This window comes from Gymnoscopelus microlampas (genome assembly GCF_963454915.1).
Source record: "Gymnoscopelus microlampas genome assembly, chromosome: 5".
Taxonomy (NCBI): domain Eukaryota; kingdom Metazoa; phylum Chordata; class Actinopteri; order Myctophiformes; family Myctophidae; genus Gymnoscopelus; species Gymnoscopelus microlampas.
Genome location: NC_139942.1, coordinates 31,288,418 through 31,312,251, shown reverse-complemented (window position 1 = coordinate 31,312,251; position 23,834 = coordinate 31,288,418). Strand labels below are relative to the sequence as shown.

Sequence of the window (23,834 nt, the reverse complement as noted above, 5' to 3'; positions counted from 1 at the left end):
AGCAGACGACTATGGCAGAGATCTATGTTGGGTCCTGACCGTCCTGGAAGAATTGTTGGTGGCTTTAAGTTATTCTCAACAGGAGGAGTTACATGGGGCCAGCGAAATATGTTTTACATGAACCAATTGAACACCAGTATCCCTATATGCAAAAATAGCAGATCTAACAGGCACACAACACGATGCGTTGTGAGCTTGTAGATCGGCTATTTTCGGCTGAGAGATTTGGTGGAGGGAAAAAAAGAGCACGCTTGGTATTGAGAGTTTAAGTGGTTAAATGTCTGAAAATATACATTAACACTGATTATAGTGACGTGAAGTTTATGTAGCCATCAATGAAATCAATTGAAGTTTATGAATATATGTAGTGGTGGGACACAGCTTCAGCAATCTCTCCACTAAGGGGTCCTTGACCCCTTAGTGGAGACCTCTGTTCTACAAGACCATATGTGAAATAACAATCTTTGGCTATAAAATGTGTAGTTAAATGTATCAGAAGAGAAAAAACACTTCCAAACATACAGCAGTTCTGAGGGAAATCCTTTGTTTGCAAATAATCTACTTATTTTCCATCTTTTCTAGCCCTCCATATGAACCCTGTGTAAAACAGGTATTTATGATGCATACATGGCATCAAATTAACCATACACTTCCAAAAGATTTCTCCATTCACTCATTCAGACACAAGAGAGGTGTGAACAGCCCACACAAGAGACTGTTTTATTTCATACCGCAATAAAAAAGTATGACTCCAGCGTTCATTTCCATATATTATAATACAGATGCAGAATTGAAAGTTTATTCTTTAAACAGCCTAGTATTTTACAAGAAATAGATAACTACTACTTGGAACTTTCAAACATGTCCTTAAAACAGGACATAAGTGGGCAACGAATCCTTGGGTCCTACTTTGCCATTATTATCCATGAACAACCAGCAGAAAATGGGGGGTGTGGGAAGAATGGGGAATTAAAGTGTGGAGAAGACTTTTAATAAATAAAATAAAACAAAACAAAAAAATAGATATAATCTCTACCATTCCCATTGGCCACCCCCCTCACCACCACCCTACCCATAAATCCACACTTAAAAAACAAAAGTCCCATGGGATAAAGAATTTAGAATTGTTTGTTATTGCAAATTTCAAACGTGTCATATGAGCAGCCTAGACTAAGCAGCCGATGGCGGACCCGAGATAGACAACCCCTCCGTGGCCTTTTCCAGAAACCTAGGCTGGGTTGACGATTGCTTGGTTGCTTGGTTGGATGGATGGGTGGGTGGGTGCGTTACTGGGCTGCCCTGTTCTCTCAGGGATTTCGTTAGATGGGAGTCCTTTACGAATGTGGAAGCACCCCCTGCCTCCAATCACTGTTTGGAATTAACTTGAGATAAACAAAGAATTCATGTTTAAAAGAAGAAAACAAAGAATTCATGTTTAAAAGGAAAACAAAAAAAAGTGAAGAACGTCGGGTGTAAAGGGCCTGGGCAGGAGCAGGGGCTAGGGCGCAGGTAAAATGGCAGCTGTTCAAAACAGACAGTCACTGGGTTGGTTGGCAGCAGTCCCTTAAAAGTCTTCCAGAGTCTCAATCTCTCCCATATTCAATCTCTCAGATGCAGCATTCACAGAAAAACCTGTGTAAAAGATAACAATCTTTAAAATGCGGGACTAAATATCAAGTTGTCGTTTCATCTTCACAAAATGTCACAGATTTCTTTCCACTAACAACATACAGTGGTTCATGTGTGCACTCACCTAGTAGACTGGGGTCTGCACGGACCATCTTCTGCTTTTTCTTCTTCTTCCCTGAGGTGACCGTCTCAAAGCGTGGCTGCTGGAGGCTTGTGTGGTTGGACTGGTAGAGAGACGACGAACCTGTCCCACCCCATACAGAATCCTGGGAGACGGCGAGAGAATGAGACTTGCACAACTGGAAGAACCCCCCCTCCCCCAAACAATGCTGTGCAATGGAGTGAGGGCAGAATAACAGTAAACGAATTTGAGAAAATACTTGACAATAAACGTGTACAGTGATTGACAGCATGCATGAAGAGCCGATTAGTTGGACACGGGGGGGAACTAGGTGGGAACACAGCTTAAGGCGTCGTCGCTGGATTCGGTGTGTTTGTCCTATGAGTCTTCTATGGGACTGAGTGGCTCACCTGCTGCTGCTTGAGGGCTTGTTGTTGGTGTTGTGGGGCTGCTTTCTGTTGGTTGGCATTCTGTTTGGCACGGCGCTCAAGGAACTGCTTGGCAAACTCCTTGGCCTCAGGTGTGTCTCCCAGGTAGGCCCTGACGTAGTCGTGCACCTCGTACGGAGAGTCCACCTCCTTCAGAAAGGATGCAAACGTCGGAACTGGAGGAAGGAAAAGGAGGGGAGGGGAAGGAGAGAGCGGTGAGTTGGTGCGGCTGCTTCTAGTGGGGCGCTGTAGCTAACCTATCATTCATTTCGTGATAGAAGCGCCAAATTTGGCAGAAATGGCGATATATTGGGAACAAAACTGGATATTGGGCCATCGCAAATTTCAAAATTTTCAAAATGGCCACCAGTGGTTGGTCTAATCTTCCTAACCCACCCTCTAGTGGCTACAGTTTTGTTGCAAGTGTGTGAGTGGTAAGGTGTGTGTGTGTTAATTGCCTAAAAGGGGTGTTGCAATGGGAGTGGTCTATGGCAAAACATTCATAACTTCCAAGTAGATTGACAGATTTGCACAACATTTTAAGGAATGGTTGGTTATGACCCAAAGAACAGCTCGGTAACTGTTCCTGTCAATTGCTAAAAAAAGGGGTGTGGCAGTGGGTGTGGCCTATGGGTCAGCATAGCTCAAAATATCAAAATAATCATTCATTTTGTGATAAAAGCACCAAATATTATATTGGGAATTGTCTTCCCATGAACGTGGTATGATTTAATGCCACCATGATAATAATGTTAATATAAAATATAATATAATAATGAAATGACCGATTACTATTAGCCGATTAGCATTTTATTTTGTTGTCAGGGTTACTCAGATTTATGTCCGATTTTGGTTCCAATGGGATAGGAAAGCTTACTTGTCAACCACTGGTGTAGCCTGGCGTAGCTAGACTATATCACTGCGTGGATATGAGTCTGGTGCTTCCATGAGGACGTTTTGTTTCCCAAGGGGCGGGATCAAAACAATGTCCCTCGACGCAATTGGTTAGACCTACAACCAACTACCAATTACAGTCGCCCATATTCGAATACTGGGCCCTGATTGGTGCCCCACGTCTTCTGGGAGAGGAAGTGGATTCTCTATGGAGCGGTGGCAGACCCAAATCGCAGAGTGCAATTTTTTTTTGCACTAGCAGATTCGTCTGGTCCCAGGCTACCACTGGTGACCATTATGAAAAATACCTGGCATGGCCACCAGGGTCCAAATTTGCGATGGCCCAATATCCAGGTCTGTTCCCAATATATCTATCAACACATCAGCCAAATTTGGCACTTCCATCACAAAATGAACGATTGGTCTGGTATCTTGAGCCATGCCGCCCCACTATTCCAGAAATGGGTCATTTGTGTATATTTGAAATGCATATTTGTTTTAAGACTCACCGTCCAGGTTGTTGGCTGTGTTGAGCGTGTGCAGAGTCTGCTCACACCACTGCATGAAGCCATCCTGCTGGCCCTTATTGACTCCCTGAAACAGCTTTAACAGCTTCTCCTCCTCCTCTGCCTTCTTGTTGGGCCGTCCACTTCCAGCGTTGCTTTAAACATGACACACACGGACAAATGTTAATCCACAATATGATCAAGTATGTCTTTACTAGGACCCGTGATGCACTGGGGTTTTTAGGCCCTGCGTAATCCAGTGCAGGGTACGAGCAACAGTACCTGAGGTTGGCATTGCCCTTGTTGTTCTTCTGAGTGCTGGCTTTCTTGGCTGGGGCTGGAGTTGGCAGGGCAGCCTCCTTCACAGCCTCGTCCCAGAAGCCCATGTTGGAGTTGTGTGTGTCACCCCAGATGCTGCTGGAGTCTGACCCCCAGTTAGAGCTACTGCTCGTGTTGACGGCCCCCCACACCGAGGAGGACAGAGTCGGCTGAGAAGGAGAGGGACACATGACAATGAGAATAACATGGGCAATAATGATTACCCCTTTAATATAATCCATGGTTTATTAATATGTATTATGAAACCATATTTTACAGTTAAATATTAACTAGGAATAGTCTGGGTTGTCAGGAAGAGCCCTGCCCTAGTAGTGCTAAGAAGGTTAAGAATAACATGTGTGGACCGACAGACGGTGACTGATTACTATAGGGCTCCCTTCCTTTTATACAGGGCTCTATTTAGAAAAAGCCTTATGGAGAAAACACCAAGAAGAGTAGTCACGACTCAAACTTGGTTTGACACCTGAAGGGATGCATCGCCAACATGTAGGAGGATGACAGTGGAGTCAGAATAGAGCAGCAGAAAATACATTTTATTTCAACACGTTGAAACTGATCCAACTCTTCAGTGGAGCAGCGTCAGTCTCTTGGTTCAGATTCGTGATACTTTTATCATCCATAAAAATGGAAATTCCCCTTCGCACAGATTTCAAATGAATATTTTCCCCCATGTTTTCTCTGCATACTTGTTTTTTTTTTGAAGATAAACCTAAGCAATAACAACTCCATTACTCAAAAAACATAACCAGCGCAATGCCAGAAGAACGGTTAACACTGGTTTCTTAATGTTGGGTCCAGGGACCACCAGGGGGTCCAAATGTACCGTTACAGGTCTGTAACACTGAGAGTGTACGAATGGAACCAAATGGACCCGACTCTGAGTTAAATTAACACTGAGAATCTTACAGTGTAGCTTAAAAAATGGTTCCATTCGAACACTCTCAGAGTTACAGACCTGTAAGAGTCCATTTGGACCCCTGGTGGGCCACGAACCAGAAGTTGAGAAGCGGCGTTGCATTAATATAACGTACAGCTCTGTTCTGCTGGGTGACAGCTCTGTTCTGCTGGGTGACAGTGGGGTGAGACTGTTGCTGCTGTTCCTTCCTCTGCTTCATCTGCTGGGCCTCCTCCCTCTGGATCTCCAGCAGGGACTTGGTGGCGGGCGGCTGCTTGGCCACGCTGCCCCAGCCGCTCAGCTTGGTCTGGGCCTGCTGCGCCTGCTGCAGGGCCTGCTGCTGCTGCAGCTTCAACAGCTCCTGTTGCTGGCGTCGCTGCTGCAGGATGGCGGAAGGTGGGACAGGACACAGAATGTGTTCAGTCCATGGGGACTTAAAAAAGTACATGCGGTATGTGTGATATATGCCAGTGGTTCTCAAACTTTGTCAAGTGGTCAAGGATCCCAAAATTAATATGTATTTGGCTGCGGGCTTAAGTGGTTATAAGTGATTTTGATGCTATATTAACACATTTTACTGGGGGCCGCCTGGAACCTCCTCAAGGACCTCTGGGGGTCCCCGGACCCCACTTTGAGAACCACTGATATATGCAATATTGAACTCATCTCATTTAGGTAGCTCACAACTTATGCTCATGAAATGACTGTATTTCTAGCTTCACATACAGATACATTCAATATCTTTTTAAAAATAAGCACAGGTTCTGTACAAGCACATGGTGCGTGGCGCTAATTGTCATTGTTGTGGTGGAGCAATTGTTTTAGTTGATCTGAAAAGATATTTATTTGAAATCTAAATACTGTGAATTCATTAATTTCAGACGGTGCCCGAGCTATGCCTGGGATAGTCAGACACAGAGATTCCGTGAATGTATAGACAGATTATAACGTACTGTTATTACCGGTGTCGCTAAAGAATGAGAAACACCGGGGCAAGGGGGTAGTGTGAGGAAATGGGAGTGCCAATGGAGAAACAATGTTCTCGAGATATGCGATGGAGTGGCAGACAATGTACGTACATACTGTACACGCAGAGATTTCTGGAATTTATGTGTCAAAACTATCTACCAAGGAATGCTGAAAACAATGAAACAAAAAACTTATGCTATAACACACTACCAGACACCACAAATAAAATGTGTTGTAGGCCTACAAAGGGTATAGTCTCTGACCTATTCAATATATGAATATGTTCTGAAGAAGGCAATAAATCAATATCCACATTGCTGAGGCTTTTTATATAAAAAGGAAACAAAACATGTGAGTCAGGAGGATATTCCGTTTTTAGCACAGACAAATATCCATTCAATTACGGCTACTTTACTTGCAGCTTAAGTTTGTAGGGCAGTGAAAGTCGTCCCAGAGTCGTCCTCTGGGGACAAGCTCCAGGTCTGAGGACAGTGCCTTAAGCAAGGGCACTAGCAGGAGTTTGTTCCAAACATGCATGTCATTTGGTACATGGGGAGAGTATGTAAACTCCAGACAGAAAGGCCCTAAATGTTCAAACATAACATTTGCCAGCAGATGCAGCCGAAGAGGCCCTATAGAGGCCATCTTACTCCTAAGTTCTATTCACTTACACACTCAATTTAAAGTTGCATTAGATCACTGTATCTCTGCCTGCCTGTCCTGAATATGCCTCTGGACACCTACAGCCATGCCGTAGTTGGGTCATTAACATCACTCATGAACTTGTACCTCCTGAGTCCTGACTGTAAGATGCACTTGACTAATTTGTGTTTGGGAACCATGTGGTAATGGACCAAGCATGCATTACTCATCACACTTGCAAGTACTGTAACATAACTGATCATACAACTAGAGTGGCTGGAGAAGGGAAGGAATGCGCCGGTCTCATCTTTACCTCCTCCCGTGACTGTCGTTCTCTCTCCTCCTCCAGTTTCTGGATCTCAGCCATTGACAGGGCGTTCTGACTCTGGTTTATGGCTGCCGAGTTTGTTGACTGCTGGCCCCACTTAGATGAGGATGGGAGCTAAGGTATAAGCAACACAAATGTTAAACTAGATATATTGTGATTTGTGCTGTGTTTATTTAAATTAGTGGTTGACAAGAGCCAGGTCTGTGAACCTTTATGGCTCATGAGGGTTGGAAGGATTCCCCATAAATTAAGTAGTTGTATAGTTATATTATATGTTACATAATATAGGTATAAAACACCTAATAAGGAATGGAAGTGTGCTAGAGAGGGATCTGATCAAATGCATTCAGACGTTCATATTCTGTGTATTCAGCAGTATTCATTTACATTTCTTTAATGCAACATGCTATGCAACGGTCTGAACAAACTTTGGAATTCACATAGATTTACATATTTGAGTGCAAAATTTGAATGCAAGATCTTACAACAATCAGATCAATACTTCAGTTTTCTCTTTATATTGTTTGGTTTTCTGGTCCTAATCTGCCTTACCCAGGGTGGGAAATTAACACCCACCAAAATGTAGGCTTTTTTTTTGCAGTGGCTGATACATTTGTAAGGACAAAGACACTATAGCATGTGAACAAAGTTAGGTTAAACTAAGAAATAAATTAAATCAAGTCCCAAACCATACTTTTTAGATACAAAAGTACCCAAACTTGCTAAAGAGGACTCTGTGGAGTAGGATCAATGTAGACACTCGACATGTAGACCTTACCTTCATTTGGGCGAGCTGCTGCTGCTGTTGCTGCTGCTGGAGTCGTCTGAGTGCCTCCTGCTGCTGCAGTCTCTGTCTCTGCAACTCTTGCTGCCTCTGTGCCTCCAGTTCCCTCCTTTTCTGCTCCTCCTGCTGTTGCTGGACCAAGACGGCTGCAGCAGCGGCCTCCTCCTCCGCTCGCTTCTCCTCTTCGCGCCTTCTCAGAACTTCTAGCTGCTCCTGCTTTCTCCGCTCTTCCTCCTGGAACGGCGGCGAGTAGCATTCGTTATAGTGAAGCTGATAAACTGCAGTGTTCTCTTATCAATGACATCCCATAATAGACCCTCTGAGACCGGTAACATGCTTACCTGTTTACGTAGGAACTCTTCCCTTTGTTTCCTCTCCTCCTCTTCCCTTCGCCTCTCCTCCAGTCTGCGGAGAGCCTCCTCTTGCGCCAATCGCTCCTCCTCTTCCTTCTGTCTGCGATGCGCTTCTTCTTGCTCCCGCTGCCTCCGCAATGCCTCCTCCTGAGTGGTAGAAGACAGCAGGGTTAGTCTCTCTATCATAAAACTATGACTAGGGTTGGGTATCGTTTGTGTTTTTTCCAATACCGATGCTCAAGCGATACTTTTACTAAGGGTGCTGGTGCCTAAACCGATACTTCAACACAAATAAAAGGCACAAAGCGACATATTGGTAGAAATATATATATATATATATATACCGTAAATTTCGGACTATAAGCCGCGACTTTTTTCCCATTTTTCGACCCTGCGGCTTATATAACGGTGCGGCTTATCTATGGATTTTTATAGCTAACGGCCACTAGGGGACCTCCTAAATCTAGGGATTTTACACCCGCGGCTTATAGTCCAGTGCGGCTTACATATGTACAAATCATTCAATTTAGCTGCTGCGGCTTATATTCAGGTGCGGCTTATAGTGCGAAAATTACGGTATATATATATATACACACCGTATATACACACACACACGGGTATAATACAGCATGATGTGCACTGTTGCAGAGATGCTCATAGGCCTGCGTCCTGCGTCGCTGACGCACAATATTGAGAAAGGACGCATTCATGACACCGTTGTGGCGTCCATGGGACGCACTAGAGGTGTCACCAACAACAGAGAAAAATACAAAAAATAATTTGCGGTAAAATATTTTTTTTACCACGAATATTTTACAAATCCACGGGACACCACCATTTTGCATGGCCACGTCCTACTTTATCCTACTTTATAAACAATAAAATCCACGTAGAAATCGTCTTACAAATAACAATAATAATCTACGGGACCCGCTTCTTTAGGTAACGCGTTTGCATGCGACACATTACATTACATTACATTACATTACAGTCATTTAGCAGACGCTTTTATCCAAAGCGACTTACAATAAGTGTATTCAACATAGGTAGGGAACGAAAACTACTGATCACCAGAAGTCTTAAGTGCATTTCCTGCAAAAAACAAGCAACCAAGAGTATACCTAGCGCTAAGGTAAAAGTGCAATATATCAGCTACCTACTTTCTTAAACAGATGAGACAAAATAGCAAAATCAAATGAGCACGAGCTCAGACAAATAAGTGTATCGACTAAACAAGATCCAAAAAACCAATACAAAACTAAAACAAGAGTTCGTACAACTAGTTAACAACAAGTAGGCCAGGCAAAGAGGAAGCGTAGTGTTTCCTGAAGAGGTGAGTTTTCAGCCTGCGGCGAAAGATGGGCAGTGACTCTGCTGTCCTGACATCAGTGGGAAGTTCATTCCACCACTGTGGGGCCAGAACAGAAAAAAGTCGTGACCGTGTCGATCGACACAGAACGAGGACCGTTCACGTATTTGAAACGTGACGCAGATGCCGTCAGATGCTATCACATTTGAAAATAACAAACGTGAATTAAAAATAAACAGTAAAAATAAAAGATTAATGTTAGTGGTGTAAAATGGCACCAAAAAAGATTCTGAGGGCAACATAAAACATTCCGCACTGAACCCCCCCCCTTTAAGCTACTGGCTTAAAATACATTTTGGGGACGTGGTAGCTCAATCCGTCAATGGAAGAAAATGCATTTCAGCAGATTTCTTATAAGAAGATTGAGCAAGCAAAGGCAGTTATTATTATTATTATTTTTAAGTTATTCATCCTATTACTTCACTCAATGTCTCGCTTACGGGAGAGTGCCCTTGGCTGGGGCTACTCTCCCATAAGTGAGACATCTCGCTCGTAATACTCAACAGGTGTTACGTTTGTAACCTATAGTTTTGTGTTTGTGTGTTTATTCAGTTTAGGAGAATCTCTAGAAAATATTATCTCAAGTTGGCTGGCTGACTCAACAGGGACCAGAAATAGTCTGTTTTTAGGTTGTTACTAAAGGTTGGCCTACTTGCTGCTTCTGGAGTAGTAATCTAGGTTTCATTAGTGAGTCTACCCACATGACTGAATGTTTTTCAGGTATTAGTCAGAACCCAAGTATTTCCAGGAAGACACATATAACACTAGCAGTGTTTTTGTTTTTTTTAGAGCCAATTGCCCCACAATATGGATACATTTTGATTGCATTTATTTTGTTGATAGCCACTGTATAATGGCAATATTACATTTGTGCCACAAAGTGCCTCCCTCGATGCTTTGCTTACCGCATAACTGTCATTCCAATGATGACGGTGCTCTCTCGTATAATATTGCTTAATTGATCATTTCAGTCGTACTCGGGTGTTTTACCTGTTTCTGCCGTGCCAGCTCCTCTTCCTCCAGGCGTTTGCGTTCCTCCTCCTGCCTCGCCCGTAACGCCTCCTCTAGCCGTTTCCTATCATCCTCCTCCCTCTTGGCCCTCAATTCTGACTCACGCCGCTCCAGGTCCTGCTGATTAAGGAGTATATAGGAATATGATTACAACATCCACAGATGCAAAGTTATCACAAAAAAACTGATTACACCTTTCCTTAGTTCTTGCCTGATGTCTGAAGGGGGGGCGCATGCTACCATATTCGGTGATAACCCTCTCACCGCGGTGGTTTGAAAACTTCAACATGACGTCACTGAGCCGCTGTGATAAATGACTCACCGCTCACCTCAACACATCACTGTTTTTACTGACCGACATCGCCGGACTATGAGGGACTAGTATCAAAATCACCTTTTAGGTGAAAACGTTTCCAACTAAAAAGGTGAAAGGGTGATAACCTAAAATGGTAGCATGCAGCCACCTTTACAAGGACCATACTGGCGTTAGTTCATGTTTAGCCTATTGACTACATGTCACGTATACATCATTTCCCTATTAAATTCATTTTAACTTTCAGACGATAAACCCACCTTAACCCATTGAGACCTGAAGCCGATTCTACATGTCTCCTAAATCTCAACAGTATTCTCAAAAACGTATGTTTCTATATCAGTGATGCTCAATCTTTTTCATGTCAAGGACCCCCAAAATGATATGTATTTGGCCGCAGACCCCCATCAAAAAATGTTGTTCCAGGGACCCCCCAGAAGCAAAGATTTGAGTTTAAAATGTTTGCTTTAAAAATATATGTATTCAAAGATTTGCACACATTTTCACGATTTTTCAAAAATAGCAGATCTACAAGCTCATAGTGCGGCACTCGGTGCCGCGCTATGAGCTTGTATATCTGCTATTTTTGAATAGCCCAAAGTGTAAAATAATGCTTTTTAGCTCAAATCTAAAAATGACACAGTTCCAGGTATGAATGGGTTAAAATAATCTGCTTCTCTTGCTCTCTCATCATTAAACTGTTCAGATTTTTCTAAAACATTGTTTCTATTTAGGCTATACATCAAATGAATCTGTTTTCCACTACAAGTTGATTTTCATACTGAACTGAAATGAATGGAAACCTTAAAAATAATAATTAAAAAGAAATTGTCATCAGTAATGTTACATTACAGTGATTACACATGTTTTGTAGTCAATAGGCTTAACATGCAATAACACTGGTATTGTCTGCAGTGATGTTCTTTGCTCCCTGTGACACCTGTTAAAAGGCTTTGTACTAAATATCAGAGTTAATTGACAAAGAGGAGGATAAGAAATTAGAATTTCTATTGTGGTTAACTGGTTACCTTGGCAGTCTTTGCCTTCTCTAGCTGTTGCATTTGCTCGATGGACGGAGCCTGGGCCAGGGAGTCTATAGGTAAATCCCATACACTGCCTCCATCCCATGCTGTGGACAATCAGGAGTTTAATGTATGGCATACACAAGTGGAATATGTTAATCCTCTAAAACTGCACTGTATGAAAATATATTGACAATTTTCATTGTCAGGCACCACCTGAAATTTCAAGTTCTTGGGGGAAAATAATAAAAATAAAAGCACTGTGCAAAAACAAATATGTGAGCACTTGTGGTTGGAACGTACTGCTTGGTGCAGCTTGTGGAAGGTTTGGTGTGCAGGAGGCCTGAGTAGAGGGGTTCTGCATTTCCCACACAGAACCCGAGTCTGGTACAGACAGGGACCGAGTAACAGGAGGTAAGCTGTTCTCACTTGCTCTGTGCAGGAGAGAGGGGGAGAGAGAGAGAGAAAGCTCACTTTATGTTTGTGAAAAGGGGTTCCCAACCTTTGTAGCCCGAGACACAAAGATACATTTGGTGTCTCCCCGGGACCCAAACATACAGTATGAATTAACCATTAAATAGTGAAAATAGACTACAGAGTCTACAAATAGACTACAAATAGACTACATAGTCTACAAGTGCTAAACTACACTTTCCGATAAACATTTCAGAGCCACTATTGAAGAGAGATGGAGAAGTCATTAACTGTGTATAAAATAAAATAAAATAAAATAAAATAAAATAAAATAAAATAAAATAAAATAAAATAAAATAAAATAAAATAAAATAAAATAAAATAAAATAAAAAATAAAATAAAATAAAATAAATGTGTAGGAAACTAACCTGGTCTTAAGTGTCTGGTATTGCTGTAAGAGCAGGTTGATCTGCTGTTGCTGTTGCTGCTGCTGCTGAATAGGAGCTGAGCTGAGGGCGGCAGCTTTCTGTTGGGCTAAGGCCTGGGCGTACTGCTGCCTGAAGGGTAGAACGAAGGAGAAGAGAGGAATTATAAAAACTAAAGCTTAAATATCCATGGACCGATATCTGTGCCATGTGGAATTGGTGAAGAATAGAAGCAAGTAACTAAATGTATTATGAAATATAGGACGCTGCGTGGGTCCGCAATTATAGGAAGGAATCAGGTCCTCCTTAGGAAGCGTTAAACCATAAGCAAAGAAGAATTTAAGATTTCCTTTTTCAAAAAATAAGTCCATAGTATTCTAGGAGAATTTAAATCATCAAAAGGTACACTGTTCCGTTGAAAAAATTAAATGGCCTTAATTGTAACATGACTTAGACAATGTAAAAGAATGTTAGGTGATCAATGTTTCAGCTCAACAAGCCTTTATTACGAATTAGCAACTATATATTGTCTGTCAACTGCAGTATGCCTGAAGATGTATAATACATTGTCAATCAATAGCAATGCTGTGCTGCTACACTGTACAAGTTAAGTGTTTATGAGGAACCGCACCTGAGGAGGTATTGGTATTGGAGCTGTTGCAACTGGTACAGGTTTATGGCAGTGAGCTCTTGCTGCCTCTTTATCCTCTCCTGATCACCATCACCCTGTGTATGGGAGACAGGTCACAAATCAAAATCAAAGTCCCTTAAAAGTTGATTGTTCCATTCATGGAAAATCAATCCCCTTAATAGTATGTATCACAATATTTATGAATGCTTGCATTTGTGGTCGTCATTTGTGTTTGTTATGAGAACATTCAGTAGGGATTGAAGGTTTGGTTTGACGACTTAAACCCTGGCGTCAGTATTTTGGGTGCATTCTATTTTTTAAATTGTTTTAGAGAGCTTATAGTTGGGGTATTTTAGCTATTTGTCATATGACTAAGTATATAGGGCTTAAAAGGTGTTATGTACCAACTTTGTGCTTAAACAAGATACAATCGTCAATCCATGGCACAAAATAAAACTTTGTATTGCAATTTGAGAAAAGTTACCACAAAATCAAGCATTTTGATTGCCATAATCAAAACTAATGTAGACATACGCTCATCCTAACTAAAGACTAATAAAGCCATGAAGGCGTTCTTTGACATGTGTTACAGAGGGTCAAATTGGTGTGGCACGCCACCTAGAGCTGACAGTCAGTACTGAATATTTTGATTCAGACGATGACAGGTCACTGCGCTGATCCCAGTTAAAGAAACGTTGAATAAATATAGTTCTTAATCTCAAAACAGCAGCCTACCTGTAGAGGTGGAGGTGCAGGACCAGAGGCGAAGGGGACCCTTCCCCACATCTTCATTATTTCTCCCAGGGGTTGAAACACCTCGTCACAGCCCCGCTTCACCAAGAGGGTCATAGGGAAGTAACCAGCCTGGAACCACTCCGTCATCTCATGGTTACTGAAAGGACCTGAGACACACATGGGAGTTTCACATGTTCACTCTTCATTCTGCCTTCCAACTTTACAAATCACATTTGTTTTCTACCCCAGCTCCAGAATACAGATTCTCTCCTTTCATCCCCAGGCCTTACCCTGTCTCTCGCCCTGGGGATCTTTGTAGAACCACTTGAGAGCAGCATCGTGGGTGAGAGGCAGGCCTGTCGGCTTGGGCTTCTCCGAACTCTTAACTAACAGCCTGTCGTCATCTGCCACGCCATCCTGTAGGTAAGCCACCATCTTCTCTGCCTCCTGGAGAGGGAAGATAACAGTGAGAAGACCCACACGCAACGCTGCATTTCGGGCACACCAAAATTGAATAATGTCACTTGGATGTTACTAGAAAGGGTTTGGGTTTTATCCAATACCAGTGCTAAACCGGTACTTTTAAAACAATTCAAAAGAAAAGAACAAAACATCATGGCATTTTCTGACAAAAAGTCACAAAACTAATGTTACTTAACTTTACATTGATAACTGAATGATAACTGAATTTCCCCACTATAATAGGTAGCAACAATATGGTGGACACTTTATTATGTAACACAGGACAACATTAAGGAAAGCGTTGTGATGCAACATGTTAGATTGGCTACTTTTGGCGAGTGACAGTTGTACAAACGTAGTATAAATTCAGCACTATGCGTCTTGTCTGCATTCAAGTGTGTCCTGTGCATCTCCAGATACTCCATAAAATTTGACATGGCCCATCTTTTAAACATTGCAAGTCGTGGTGTTGGAATATTTTGGAGTGAAACTTTGAGACCGTTTAGCTGTAGGCATTTGTAAACCGTGTTTCAGATAACAGTAGCCTACAGTATATGCTGCTGTCAGAGCAGTGTTGTTGTCTGCTCGTCAGGTACCACACAAAGCCGATCTACAATCCTCAAAAAGCGTTGCAATGTGCAACGTGTTGCGAGATTGTAGATCTCCGTACAGAAATCTGTGTCGTCATTCGGTCCCATCCGGACTGGTGCCAGTATGGCACTGGTTCTAGTAACCCAACCCTAATACAGACTTTGTACAAAGCTGCAATGCGCTCACCCACCTGCTCAAAGTGTCTGAGTCCCTCATCTTCATCCGTGTCATGCTGAATGGTGACCGGCCGCCCGATGGGAGCGAGCATACTGGTGGGAAAGGGCAGGGGGTTGGACATGGATATAGGCACCTCCATGGGCTTCTGCTGCTGTAGATGGATGGTGGGCGACGGGGCAGAGACTTCTGCATTGGACAGAGTGTGGAAGGTGGTGAATATAAAAAATGATATATCCAACAACCTGTAATAATCATCAATCGTCATAATCGTTTCCATGTTGAAAAAGATTCATACATTTTCAAATCGCTCCTGTCTCCCCCTCACACACACACACACACACACACACACACACACACACACACACACACACACACACACACACACACACAGTTGCTCTTAAGCTCCGGAGAAACTACAAGCTCAAAAAGCTCACTCAAGCATTATTTTCCAGTAGAAAAAATGTTGCGACTATTTAACTCTACTAAAGACAGATTCAAAACAACAATATACCATATAGATTCAAAACAGCAATGCCAGCCCAGTACCTATTGACGTTTGTTTATTAAATGGTCAAAGCTTAGCTTTGCACCTGTCAAGTCAGACGAACGTAAACCCTTGACTTCTGGTCGGTCGACTTCAAAATAAGAGCGCTTTGTCAAATAATGGGAAAATAAGTGTCTTCTGGTCTGTGGCACGTGACAGTAATAATATCGGGTTAGGTTAGTATACAGCAGTTAAAATAATAATAATATAATAATATTTTATTACTATAATTGTCTTAAGCACTCTGGTATCGGATCGGTGCTGGTATCGTATCGGCCGATACACAAGTTGTGGGATCGGGGGAAAAACATATAGGGACAACTAAATTTCATTATCATTATCATCATTATCCAATGCCAAAAACACATTAAAATTGCAATTATTTGCATGAAAATGAATCGAGTAGCGTTTCATGACCGTAACGGTCCTACCAGAAGGAGGACAAAGAGGAAACCAAGTTCAGTACATCAGCTTATTGCTGTCACCTACCTGAGAGAGTGGTGGCGATATGGGTCATGGGCAGGGACTCCAACATGCTGTTGCTCATGGGGACATGCACCGGGACTTTGCTGGGCTCTGGCCGCAATACCGGGGGAGACCGTCGCTCTGTCCGTTCCAATGGCCTCTCTAGCTCTTCTGCTTTGCAGGGCTGACTAGAAGGGAGGATCTGGGAGGGAGGCTGGGCTTCTGGGACTAGCGGAGCAGCCAGTGGAGCCTCTTCCTCCACTCTGGGCAACTCTGGAAGAGTTCCAAGTTGAGATGGTCGTTAGAGGAAGTTGGTCAAAGATCAACACTTTATTTTGTATTGATTCCATCAAAAATAGCATTTACCCATTACATATATTGATTTGAATTATTATTTTTAAAATATATTTTTGGGGCTTTTCTGCCTTTATTGATAGTACACAGTAGAGAGAGACAGGAAACAGGGAGAGAGAGACGGGGAGTGACACGCAGCAAAGGCCGTCAGGCTCGGAAATCGAACCCGCAATTCGCTGTCAGGCATTAGAGCCTATATGTGGTATAAGCCTTAACCACTAGGCCAGCGGCACCCCTGATTTGAATTATTTATCATTTTGCTTTCACACGTGTTTTTTTATGTCGAACAAAAGAGGATTCTGAGAAAATGAACTGTTGCTTTTGTCCTCTCCTTTGAAAAGTGGAGATCTTTGTCTGGTTCACATCAAGTTGTATCGAGATACACTCAGTCCACGTTGTGCTCACGCCCACATCATCCTTTACGACTCTGTGGAACTGTGGAAACACCCTTAAGGGACACTGACCCTCTCTTCTGTCAGCCTCTTTCTTGGCCTGTGGTTCTGTGTCTTTGGTCTCCTTGGGCTGACTGTCCTCCTCCTCCAGACCTTCCTCACACTCCTCCAGTGGCCTGAAGTCCAGCTCTGCCTCCTCCAGGATCGGCTCCTTGGAGGCTTTCTAAAAGCAGAGCAGAGAGCAAGAGTCGCATTGTCAACGTCATTATAATTGTAAACCCCTCAAATAGTGTGTGTGGTTGGAGTATTAAGTGTCTCCAATATATAATGTGCTTGACATAGACACAACTGCCCTGGAAAGTGAACTTTGTCCATCAATAAAAGACATAAAATCATCTAGCCATTACAACTAGGGGTGTTAACGCCCTCGCTCTGGCTCATGATGGACAGACTCGCCAACAACACAGCTCTAGGAAATACAGACATCAATGTTACGCTTCTTGTGGTATATTATGCAGAATACAATGAAGGAGATGAAGCAATGACTGGCACAGAGCTAAATATAATCAGCTGCTTTGTGAAATGAATACCCATCTCTAGGGTCAACAGACGTCCCCCAAAAAAAGAAAGCAAGGCGGAATTATGAGCAGTTGTCTCTAAATCCCAAATCCTATCGCATTTGTCCAGGAGTAAAAAAATGATTTTTGATTAGCTATAAATACGTTTGGTGGAATAAATAAATATTGGCTACTGTGTTTTTTTTGCTGTGTACAGTAGTGCGGTGAATTGATATAAGGCTACTCAAGATACTCGAGAGACGCATACGTAACTATGATGCTGTTGAGGGACAATAAACCATACATCAATGACGAGCCCAGTGTGCTGTGCCTTTCCCCCCTTTTTGTTTTCAAGTGTAGTTGAGGATAGTGGAAGCTGCAGGCCTGAGGATATGGCGAGCGTAGCAGGCAGCCACAGATAAGATGACAGATGTGATATGCACTAAGACAATAACATTTGATGCAACAGATAATAATTGACATGCCGTCAATAGGAAGAATGAACACAATAACTGTTGAATGTAACAGACAGTTCACTTCATGAAGAAAAATACAGTTCGGTTTTGTCTCTCACATGTTTTACTGTTAACTGACACTTAATGCAATGTACTGAAGGCCATGCCCAGTAGGGATGAGTTCACATTTTCAAATGACGTCAGTCTTAATATTCTCCAGGAGTCAAACTGGTAGAATATTTGATAATCATTTAAAATGATCATGCATATCCCTAAATTGCCCACCATGATCACATGCCCAAGTCCACCCGCATTCCTCTGTCCCGATTTTCACCCATTATCATCTCTGGTGGACTTTGAGTCCCTAATAATGGTTGAGTGCACTCTGGTGCTAAACAAATAAACTATTAATAGATGTTCTATGGTGTGTACAGCAAGCTCATACGAACTTCTGCACCTTGACCACCTTTGTGATCTCATTTGTATAGAGCAGTAGCACAAACAATAAAACAATAAACTGGAGTTCTAAATGCTTCTCTTAGGAAAAAAATAAATAAAACAATAATACTGTATGCTTTAATATGTATATTATTTCACTAGGCTTGTATGCTTGATTGCAGACAGAGGATGTTTTTTTTTAAACTATAAAGTACTTGGTGGTAGTACATTTTTATTTGCTGTCTCACTATGGATCATTAAGGAACTAACTCTTTTAAATCTGGAGAAGCTCTGTGGACATTCCCTTTGTTGATGGGTTGGTTGTGCGAACATTCCTTTTTCTTCACTTGTATATTGTTTGGCCTACACTCCTGACTGGAATACCTGATTTTACCATTTAATAAGAGCATACATTTATTTCTCATCTTTGATAAGACTCGTCACCCCAGGTATTCTGTCTCCTCTCGCCTTACTTGCGAGGGGCTCAAGTCATTAAAAGCTGATTAATATTCACTGAACGCCCCCTTACCTTGAGTGAGAGGAAGGCTCCTGACGAGTCAAAGGTGCCCGTCTCTTCCTCTGCATCCTCCAGGCACCATTCTGGCAGGCTGTCCCTCTCTTCATCCAGGCTGCCGCTGCCCGACCGTGACCGGCGGTATCCCCGCTCATCCTCTCTGGCATCGAAAGGGAAACGGCGCCGCTGCTGCTCTGGGAGTTCTCTCCACCCCGCTGAGCGAGGCCCGTCTGGGTGGGTGTGGTGGGGTGGTGGACACCAGGAGTCAGTGAACTCAATGGAGTACCGTGAATCTTATCAAAAGGAACTTGGCATTATAATGGATTCTAGACAATGATTGTGTCTGGAACCCATTATAATACAATGTTACCAGGCTGGTTTGGGTCCTAAACCAACTATCCTACTTGATATACTTACTTATATTTCATTTCAAGGAGGGTATATAATGACAAAAAGGTAGCGGTTGACCAGGTTGCCCCAAATTCCACTTGCAGTTCACAGCAGAAAATGTCCACCCAGATAACAGGCAAACCCTGAAGACTATACAGTCAAAATGTTGGTTTTAATAAATCTATATTGCATCGTGGCTACGAGCTGTGCGGCCTCCTCCTTGTTTTATCACCCAGTTAACACACACAATATAGTGCATTAAAGTGGCAATAATGGAGTCAAGACAGTGCACACCTGGGCTCGGCGGGCACCACCGGTCACTGTCCCGTGACCGTCGAGACCCTGCCAGGCACCAGCCCCCCTCATCCTCCTCACCATTCTGGTCATCACGTGTGGTACGCCAGTTCTCGCTCTCTGAGCGTGTGAAGTCGTGCTTCCTCGGCAGGCCTGTTCCGACCTCTTCATAGTTTGCTCGAACTGCAGAGAGCAGGGAGTGGGAGGGTGGTTTAGAGCAAGGCGAGGCATGGATGCCATTACCATTAAGCAGGCTCTCTGTGGAAGCTTTCAACAATATATTTACGTAATTTACACCTATGCTCCAGAAGCTGCACTTCATCTAAGCAAAGCATGACATAGCACCAGGGCACACTTACTGTGATTCATCTGGAAATGGGCTGGGGGAGCATCTACCAGGTCAGAGAAAGAGGGATAAAAGAGAAAGTACATAAATAGCAAGCATTTGCATGGGAGTACATCATTGATTCTTTGAGGAATGTATCAGAACACTAACCTGGTTCTTTTCGACCTGGCTTTTCAAACCTTCTATCGCCCCTAGGGAGGGAAACAAAAAAACAACAGACATCATTAAATATAGGGATGCATGGAATTAATGTCCAGATCTAAACTAACTTATTCCTTGCACAGGATTAAATGATTAGAATGATAACCCTATAGATGCCGCTGAAAGAGCTGCTTCATTACCTTTCCTCCCAACTCTGGGAACGATGCATCTCTCTACCCCCACGGCCAAAGCCTCCTTCCACTTCATCAAAACTTCTTTGGTAAAACCCTCCATCTCCTCTGCCTCGACCTGCAGAAAACAAAAACATTGTTCAGATAAACACTAAATGTGATGGTGATAAGTAAACATACTTATCACCTCCTGCGCACCCCAGCCCTCTGGAAGCCCCAGTTTACCATCATACCAGTTACTTATTTCTATTCACCCAGCATATTTACCATTCTAGCCCTCTAATCATGAACCTGGGAAGTCTGGTAAAACCTACAGTACTATAAGTGGGAAGCACTGGATTGTTATGTCCACTTGTGTTGGCTGACTTGATTAGCGTGTTGAAATTGTGAAAACCTTTGGTTTTGAAAACCATTGGTGCTTTTGGCAAATATAGTGACACGCATGTTATGTACTGGGCTGGCTGTGGGAGACATTTCCGCGGGGCCCGTTGTAGACTCTTGGCTTATAGCTTACATCAGTATAGGATCTAGTTGCTCTGTTTCATTAACCATTATGCTATCATTTTGTAACTTGCACTCACAGAGATACTTTATGCACAATATATTTGTAGAGGTACTCCATGAGCTTGTCTAAACATGGATTACACTGCATAGCTTGCTGCAGGATTGGTTCTGTTGCTGTACCCATTGTCATGCAACTTATTCTCTTGGATTTACTAGAGTTGTTTAGTTCTTTCCATTATTCGAATTGTCACTTATACTAATTTCTCTTTGTGGATTAAAAATGTTCCATCGTATCTTAATCATTAGCCACTACAGTCCAGCCATATGGTGAATTGCTCTTTAGGATTTAAATAATGTATTCCATTACACTCACTGTATAACAAAAACCTGAACTCAACTGTTGTGAAAAACATAACGCCGATTTCCATCAGTGGGGAATCTATCTGCTGCGTAAGCACAATGCCTACTGAGTACTAATGTTTACATCCCTCGTCTCACGCTGTACAGAAACCGGCTAAATTCTTTAAAGATGCATCGTTCTGATACTAGGTATCAGGTCTAATACTGGACTAAAATGCTGGATTAGATATCAGTGACAATAAATATCTGTTCTGATCCAGAAATATTGTAAAATTATGTGATATGACTTGCTTGCAAGGGAGAAGAAAACTCAGCATGCAGCATGCCTGATTCTATGTCTGGAAGGAAGTTCTATTCCAAACCCTGAAAAAGACTTTGTCGAAACGTTGGTTTCTTTTCAAAATAAAACGGTTTTGCAACGTGGCTACGAGCTGTACGATCTCCTTTCTTTTAAACAAATTGAAGGAAGTTCTGTGACATCATTTAGTCATGTTATATGTATTTCGTCTTCTCATTATGCAAATGTAGTCGTCTAAAGGCCAGACTGCACCAAAGTAACTAGTCCCAACTCCTTGCAACAAAACCGTTTTAAGGCCAGTAAACACCAATGCAACTCCTTGCAACTGCCATTGGGGATAATGGTTGCAAGGAGTTGAATTGGTGTGGACTGGCCTTTTCCCAGCTTGAACATAGTTTTGATTTATTTATCTATTTCACTATTATTTTACAAGGATGATGCCAAGCTATGTAGATTTAGCCACATACATGGCTTGCATACAGCTTTGTAACTCTACAAAGGGGTCAATATTGGATTGGTACTCGTTATGGGCTGATACTCAAAAGTTCTGTATTCTGCATTGGTATCAGGCGTGAAAAAGTGGTCAGTGCAATATGAACAAGTACCCTGGCCTGTATACGGTTCTGCAGCTTTTAAGCACGTATATTACATGGGGAAAGGAGGACAATGGGGTAATGGTCTCACCTCTACCCCTTGAGGTACTTCGGCCTCTTGGTGGCCCCACTACCGGACCACCTCCCCGGCCTGTCAGTCGAAGTACAGCTGCACTGTTTACAGACATGGAAAAATTCCTCTGCAAAAGAAACCATGGGGGAGAGGACATTTACCATCCATTCACAAATATTTGTATATTGACATGACATTTCACAAAGCACTCCTACCTGTTCTTCCTCTGTAAAAGACACAAGTGCCAGTGGTGGCAAGGGCTCTTCTTGTAAAATGGGCAGAAACTCCTTATCATGTAGTTCTATAGGGATCTAAAGATTGAAATATGAAATTGTGGGGTTTCAATGTAAAATGCAAGACATTAAAATGTAAGAAAGAAAGAAATATATTTTAAGCCACAAAGCAAATTATTCAAGTGTTACATAGCCATTATACACTATGTACTAGTCTAGCATTACATTGCTGTTAGACCCACCTTGTTGTCCTTTACATAAAGTGCTAACATTTCTTCTCTCCCATAGCGGTAGTCTGCAAGTTTGTACGTCTTTGGCAATGCAGGTGAGAGGGGTGGAGAGGCAACAATGCTGGTGCGCTCGCCACCACTGCCCCCACCACCACCACTAGACAGGGCCCGCAGCCTGTTGAGAAGGAAGAAAGGTAGCAATAACAGAGGGGACAGAGGAGTGGGAGACAATACAAAGGCTGAGATGGTAATTGGCATGTCTCAACATGTGGAGCACAGCTGCATTAGAAAACCAGTTTAACAGCCCTCATCAGTGTTGCCAACCCATATATGTGGACAGCAATAACTTTAAACCAAGACATTAAGAACTCACATGACTGATCACTTACCATTCTGGTCCAAAGTTAAGCGTCTGGGTTTCAGCCATTCTTCCTCAAAGTTCTACAAACGGAAGGATAACAAAATGTAGTTTTGCTAGGTATGGTTGTACTGTCTATTATAGCACAGCATATGCAGCTTTGTTTGAAATTGTAAAAAAAAAAAATCTGGAATGAATGCATCCATTACATCCCCACTTGTCATTGTTTATCTTCAACATTGCTACAAGAACTACGGATATGTGGTAGGTATTCTACGTGTCTGTTTTGACAGCTGTGGAACACTTTGTACTATTTGTAGTGCTGAATACACTTCCCTTTTGAAATCCAGGACACTTTTTGATTTCCTGGATTTCATACATTTGTTAATTTTACTTTCATTCAACAACATGCTGTGCACTTCAATTTGGCAACATCACAGATGCTTTGACAACTGGTATTCCAGCTCATTCCATAGGGTAGCCTGTCGTGTCCACTCCCTGCCTCGGACAACCAGATACAGTTTCAATCTGCTAAAGCTATTTTGGGAAGTCTCCCAGTTTGGGAGGAGGGTTCTCTCAGACACCTGTAATTGACAACAGTGGTCCGGTCAGCTTTAGAGTTGCATCACTTAACAGCCAGATCTGTTGTTTGAAACGATGGGCATCTATTAATACTGCAAAAGCTTTTCGACGCCTATATGTGAAAGCAAAGAGTCAGTCACCAAAAAGGTGACAGGATCATATAATTCACGAACAGATGCGTGCATCCCACACACACACACACACACACACACACACACACACACACACACACACACACACACACACACACACACACACACACACACACACACACACACGTCACAACAAGCCACGTGTTAAGTATGAGACCCCCCCCCTCACACTGATCACACTGACACATAAAACATGCTTGTGTTTTATTAAACCAACATCCGAAGACAAAGGATTACATAACAATATTAAAGCTATCATTAAGCAAACACAGACAAGTATGCCAACAGTGCCAACGTCTCCCAACTTTTATCAGTTTGAACTTCGGGTTTT

At 42.6% G+C, this 23,834-nt stretch overlaps 1 protein-coding gene across 1 annotated transcript; it reads right to left on the bottom strand.

The window, feature by feature from the left end:
- Positions 1-689: 689 nt before the first annotated feature.
- On the bottom strand, positions 690-22,852 carry gigyf2 (GRB10 interacting GYF protein 2). The gene is made up of 28 exons (XM_084057466.1): positions 22,801-22,852; positions 22,424-22,586; positions 22,164-22,259; positions 21,967-22,075; positions 20,130-20,238; positions 19,939-19,979; positions 19,802-19,834; positions 19,443-19,625; positions 18,774-19,051; positions 16,867-17,017; positions 16,073-16,321; positions 15,053-15,225; positions 14,100-14,256; positions 13,810-13,976; positions 13,075-13,169; positions 12,447-12,575; positions 11,907-12,037; positions 11,610-11,710; positions 10,248-10,388; positions 7,877-8,035; positions 7,530-7,769; positions 6,737-6,865; positions 4,949-5,191; positions 3,861-4,066; positions 3,582-3,733; positions 2,161-2,354; positions 1,754-1,895; positions 690-1,632 (listed from the first exon to the last, which is right to left on the bottom strand). Exons 1-28 carry the CDS (start codon positions 22,836-22,838, stop codon positions 1,565-1,567), a joined length of 4,077 nt encoding a protein of 1,358 aa, XP_083913592.1. The 5' UTR covers positions 22,839-22,852; the 3' UTR covers positions 690-1,564.
- Between the last annotated feature and the right edge of the window lie 982 nt (positions 22,853-23,834).

What these genes read in the sequence shown, in the direction of transcription:
- gigyf2 (XM_084057466.1), bottom strand. Translation starts at nt 22,838, where the DNA reads ATGGCTGAAACCCAGACGCTTAACTTTGGACCAGAATG. An exon ending in CCATTTCCAGATGAATCACA is followed by an intron (nt 19,626 to 19,801) that starts GTAAGTGTGCCC and finishes TGCTCTCTGCAG; the next exon opens with TTCGAGCAAACTATGAAGAG. An exon ending in AAGGGCAATGCCAACCTCAG is followed by an intron (nt 3,734 to 3,860) that starts GTACTGTTGCTC and finishes TCATGTTTAAAG; the next exon opens with CAACGCTGGAAGTGGACGGC.